Source organism: Orycteropus afer, unplaced genomic scaffold (assembly GCF_000298275.1).
Source record: "Orycteropus afer afer isolate SDZICR_OR568_19922 unplaced genomic scaffold, OryAfe1.0 scaffold00674, whole genome shotgun sequence".
NCBI classification, from domain to species: domain Eukaryota; kingdom Metazoa; phylum Chordata; class Mammalia; order Tubulidentata; family Orycteropodidae; genus Orycteropus; species Orycteropus afer.
In genome coordinates, this window is record NW_006922261.1 from 377,661 (window position 1) to 382,833 (window position 5,173).

At 39.4% G+C, this 5,173-nt stretch overlaps 1 protein-coding gene across 1 annotated transcript; it reads right to left on the reverse strand.

The window, feature by feature from the left end:
- Nucleotides 1–3,333: 3,333 nt before the first annotated feature.
- RAB9B (RAB9B, member RAS oncogene family) lies at nt 3,334–3,939 on the reverse strand. The gene has a single exon (XM_007956865.2). It carries the CDS (start codon nt 3,937–3,939, stop codon nt 3,334–3,336), a length of 606 nt encoding a protein of 201 aa, XP_007955056.1.
- Between the last annotated feature and the right edge of the window lie 1,234 nt (nt 3,940–5,173).

Genomic DNA, 5,173 nt, shown 5'->3' on the forward strand with positions numbered 1-5,173 from the left:
AACCAATTTGCTCTGTAAACCTTCACCCAAATCAATATAAAAAGTTTTTTTTAATCCAGTATATGAGACGCAAGACAAAAGACTATTTCATAAAATTATTGTCTTCTGATGTGTCTTACCTATATACTCATGTTTTCCTAAGGTATGAACAATACGTTAGCCAAGAAAATAAAGGAAATATGTATATTTATTTTATATTTTGTGTTGGTTTAACATGTGTTTTAAATTATAATAAAGAACTAATGTGGAGAGTCAAAATCCCAGGTCCAATCCCAATACTCTTCATGCATTAGAAAAGAGCATCAAATAAAAGATCCTCCCCACCCTGATCTTTTGAGTTTGCTTTCCAATCAATAGTTTTTCTCTTTATTACTAGGCAGTGGCTGCCTGGAGTGTCCTGTGAAAAATGATTCCAAGGCCACCTCCAGCACGGCTAGACAGAGCAATCAAAAGGAGAAAAGGAGGGAAAATGCACAGACATTTTATGCTGGTTATTCAAAATGCACTTTTTATTCACTTTAACAGAGATGATTTTGAACAGTTGAAACAAAAATATATGATACAGAAGTTTGAGATTTTTAGCAGCACCTGCAACAAGAGGATTGTGGAATACCTCAGGATAAAGAAGAGATGGCTGAGGCAGGCACAAATTAACCTGAAAATCATCAATCCACTGAAGAATCATGGAATCTGAGGCCCCCTGAATTAACAATACATGAAAATAAATACCTATGCTGCATGATGTTTTAATGGATGATTGAAAAACTCAATATTTAGTTCTAAATAGAAATATGTTATTCAAAAAATCTAGTGCTCATTTAAAAAAAAAACACCCACTGAAAACATTGCACTGCACATTCTAAGGTACACAGTCAATTCTAAACCTTTATGCACAGTTCCTGGTGCTCACAGATTTCAGCCTTTGGTGTTTTTTAATCTTACCCAAACTATATGTCAGCACCCCACTGAGTGTTACTCACCAGAATGCCACTATTTTTGTCACTTAATGTTAAGTGCTTTAATGGAAATATTATGTAGTGATTTGGCAGACAAAAAATGTGGTATGGCTAAGAGGGAAGGGGCTTCAGTTGACCTGCCAATAGATTAACACTTGCCTTGGGTGGATGGGAGGCCTATGAATGGGATACCCTTGGATTTTGTACTTAAATGACCACATGCCACTCTAATAGAGACAAGTACTTTTGTGAGTTGATGGAGATCTTTATAAAGACCTGAGATCTACAAATAGGAACTATTATAAGCAGAGTGCAAGTAGAAAGAGAAGGCCTCAGGTCTCATGCTCTTAAAAACAACTAGCATTTAACAGTTCTGACTACAGCAATGTACAGATTTTCACCATAACATGATTGTAGCAAAATGATCATAGAACTTGGAAACCAGTGTGGCTGGCTATAGGCATAGGCAGAATGGGGACCTATTCTTAAGAGCTGTGGGGTCCCAGGTCTGGCTTTGACTTCTGGCATCAAAGTTAATTGGACAATAGGATCAGAACTGTATCTGAGTTGGAAATATTAGGTATCACTAGGTTGAAATACCTTCTTCCACTTGTCTATGTAGCCAAAGAGTCCCATAGCTCTTAAAGCACATAAGGTCCCATATGTAAGGCTGATTCCATATGTGGCTACAATGGAGAGTTCTAGGCTGTATTCCTATAAAAGGCCCCACCCCCTCCCTGGCCTAGGTCTCTTTTGGGGGTCATTTCTAGTTGTCCCAGACTACCTTGGGTTACTATTTTTTATCGTAGATGTTATAAAGTACAGATTAAGAGCTATGCAGGAAAAATATCCACCAACAGAAACTAGACTGCATATTCCTAATGCAGTATGTAACTGGCAGTCGTGGTAATCAAAAACTGACAAAACATTTATGCATTTGAACATGTTATCGTTAGGATGTTTACATCAGGGCATGTAGGACTTACTCAGAGCTCAAGAATTTTTCCTGCCACAGGGCAAAAGCAAAAGGAGTAACTGCAATTGCTGGTAAAGGCTAATCACAGAATAGAGTGAGAATTTTTAAAGTCCCTCTCTATAGTCTTAGTTGTTATCATAATATAAATCAAATTATAACTTGGCACTGAAATGTAATTTATAGATTCATAGAACTTAGAGCTAGAAGGGATCTTAGACCAAACATCTAACCAGAACAGAAATTCTTTTTTTGGCATTTTAACAGATGGTCATCCAACATCTTCTTGAATATTCCCAATGGAGGGAAGCTCATGATTAAGGCAGTCCATTCCACTGTTGGGCAACTGTAATTATGAGAAAGTTCATTCTAACACCGGGTTAAAGTCTGCTCCCTTGTGACTTTTAGTTGACCTAATTTGGCTTGCTGAACATATAGTGCAACATACAAGAAAGCCGTTTCTCCTTCTACAGTAAATAATTCAAGTTAAGGAAACTTGTGAAAAAAGCCCACTATCCCCCAATATTTTCTGAAGCCTTCTCTGTGAGCCCAGCATGGTGGTCCAAAGGACCATCTAAATTATGAGCAGAGAGCACTGCACCCAAAGCCATATACTAAGCTGCATTGCTAAATTGATGAGGTTGTCAGAGAAGCAACATCCCTAACGCGGCAAAAGTAGACTTAGGAAGTAAAAGCCGACCAACCATTTATTTGCAAGAGTGGTTGGCATATTTAAGCATAATTCATTCACTAGTACCCTGTCACGTCAAACACAAGGAGTATATTGAGTGTCTAGTGTCATTAGTGTATCTCTTATTGAGGTGGCATTTTTTGAAAAGCTCCAAGAGGGAGCAAACACTACATAAGGATTTAAACAAGGCAGTGTACGTTATTATCCTTCTGCATTCCTAATCATTACAGCCTCTTCACAATTCAAGCTTAGGACATCCTTGTTTGCATTAGCATTTTTTTACTGTAATACAGCTCTGAGTCTTTTTTTTTTTTTTTCTCCCTTTGGCAGAAATGTCAGAAACTGCTTGGCAAGAGTCTGATGGAACACTTTAAAGGATGGCTGTAGCTCTTTAACTCCTTCATGCAGCTGGGTTCTAGGTTTACACTGTGATTTGAAAAATATTTAAATCTCTCAGGACAAAAGCTTTCTGAAATGTCCTGATACACACAAGAAAGAGAAATAGCAGAAATCACACAAAATGTACTTGGCTTGATAAAGCTTTTTTTTTTTTTTTTTTTTAATCATTCTACAACTTCAATTTGAAAGTCTCCTTCACAGGCACAACCTTATCTCTTACCCTTTTTTTGTGTGTGTACCCTCAGAGGGGCACGGTTGTTCTTACACTATCGACTGACTAATGTAGGGCACACTTTTTAAAAGGCTCCCTACTTTTAACAGCATGAAGATCCTGCTTTGGAACCGCTGTTCAAGTCAATGGTATGACCTAACATGCAATGCTCCAACTGCTCCTCTACAGCCAACACCTGCCTGACAGCTTCTTCAAAGGCCACTGTCACATTAGTATCATCTTTGGCACTCGTTTCTAGATAAGGGTAATCCCCATTCTCCATGCACCAGGCTTGAGCCTCCTCAGTAGTCACTTGTCTGTCCTCTTTGTCTACCTTGTTACCCAGAACTACAAAGGGGAAGTGCTCAGGGTCCTTCACATCTGCATAGTAGATGAATTCTTTCTGCCAGTTGCCAAGGTTCTCAAAGCTCTGCCGGTCATCCACACTGAAGGTCAAGAGGCAGCAGTCTGCTCCCCTGTAGAAGGGCGTCCTAAGGCTCTTGAAACGTTCCTGCCCTGCAGTGTCCCAGATCTGGAGGGTTACAAAGCGTCCATCTACTTCCAGATCACGGTTTAAAAACTCTACCCCTATGGTGTGAAAAGCTTGGGAGTCAAATTTATTGGTTACATAACGGTTCATAAGTGAGCTTTTCCCAACTCCACCATCACCCAAGAGAATGACCTTTAAGAGCAGGGATTTCCCACTCATTGTTGCAGAATCAGACGGGGAGGAGTTTGTAACCAAGAGAACCTGAAAATAAAAGAAAAAGGAGGGAAAACAGTTAAGCCTGAAGCTGAAATCAACTTCATAGCAAATTTCTCTGAATTATACAAAATTTAACTTCTCTAGATTAATACTTATTGATTGATATGTTGTCTCTCCTCACCTGTAACCCTGGGGCTGACTCCAACAGATTAATACTTATTGATTGATATAGTACAACAGAAGGAATAAAACTTTTTGCACAAAGGAGTAAAAGGTCTTGCTTATTTGAAGTCTCTTGCCTCTGCCAGGAAAATGGCTGAATGCCATAGGTATTGCTATAATACGGTATATGGTATAATATAGAGAGTGCTATCATATGGTTCAGTTCAGACCCTATTCCAGGAGTGATAGCCTAGAACAGGAATGCCATTTGAATGGGTAACCATATTAGCTTCTGGTTTTGACAGTTCCAAATAAAAGACAAATAGCTTGAAAATTATTTGGGGTTTGAAGTTGGCTCCTGAATGGACCCAAGAACTATTGAGGAGAGAAAACTATGTGAGCTGGATTCCTGATTCTGTCAGTAGAGGCCTGGGCCAGAATTAGGCTGGACTCCAGAATTTGGAGGAGAGAAAAAGGTCAAGTTTCTCCAAGCATTTGGCCCATTATACTTGCATTGATATAGGACAGCCTTATAAGTGAAGAATCTCCCATAATCTTTTATTCATGGAATAATGGTACTTAAGTTAATGATAGTTGACTGTTAGCAATTTAACAACTACTATTAAGGATGACAAGGAGCTCTGGTGGCGTAGTGCCTAAGGCATTTGACTGCGAACCAGAAGGTTGGTGGTTCAAACCTGCCAGCCACTCCTTAGAAGGAAGACTGGACAATCTACTTACATAAAGATTTACTGCCTTGGAAACCCAAAGGGGGTCTCTATGAGTCAGAAGTGACTTGATGGCAGTGAGTTTGGTTTTGATTATTAAGGATGACAATCTTGAATAGTTCAGTAATTTTCAGATTTAGGTTCTAATTTCCTAATAGCTATATATGAAAAGTGGGAGCTCTGGTAGTGTAGTGCCTAAGGCATTTGACTTCTAACACAAGGCTGGTGGTTCAAACCCACCAGCCATTCCTCGGGAGGAAGGTTGGGCAATCTACTTCTGTATTGATACTGCCTGGGAAACCCAAGGAGGGGTTGCTATGAGTCAGACCTGACTCGATGGCAGTGAG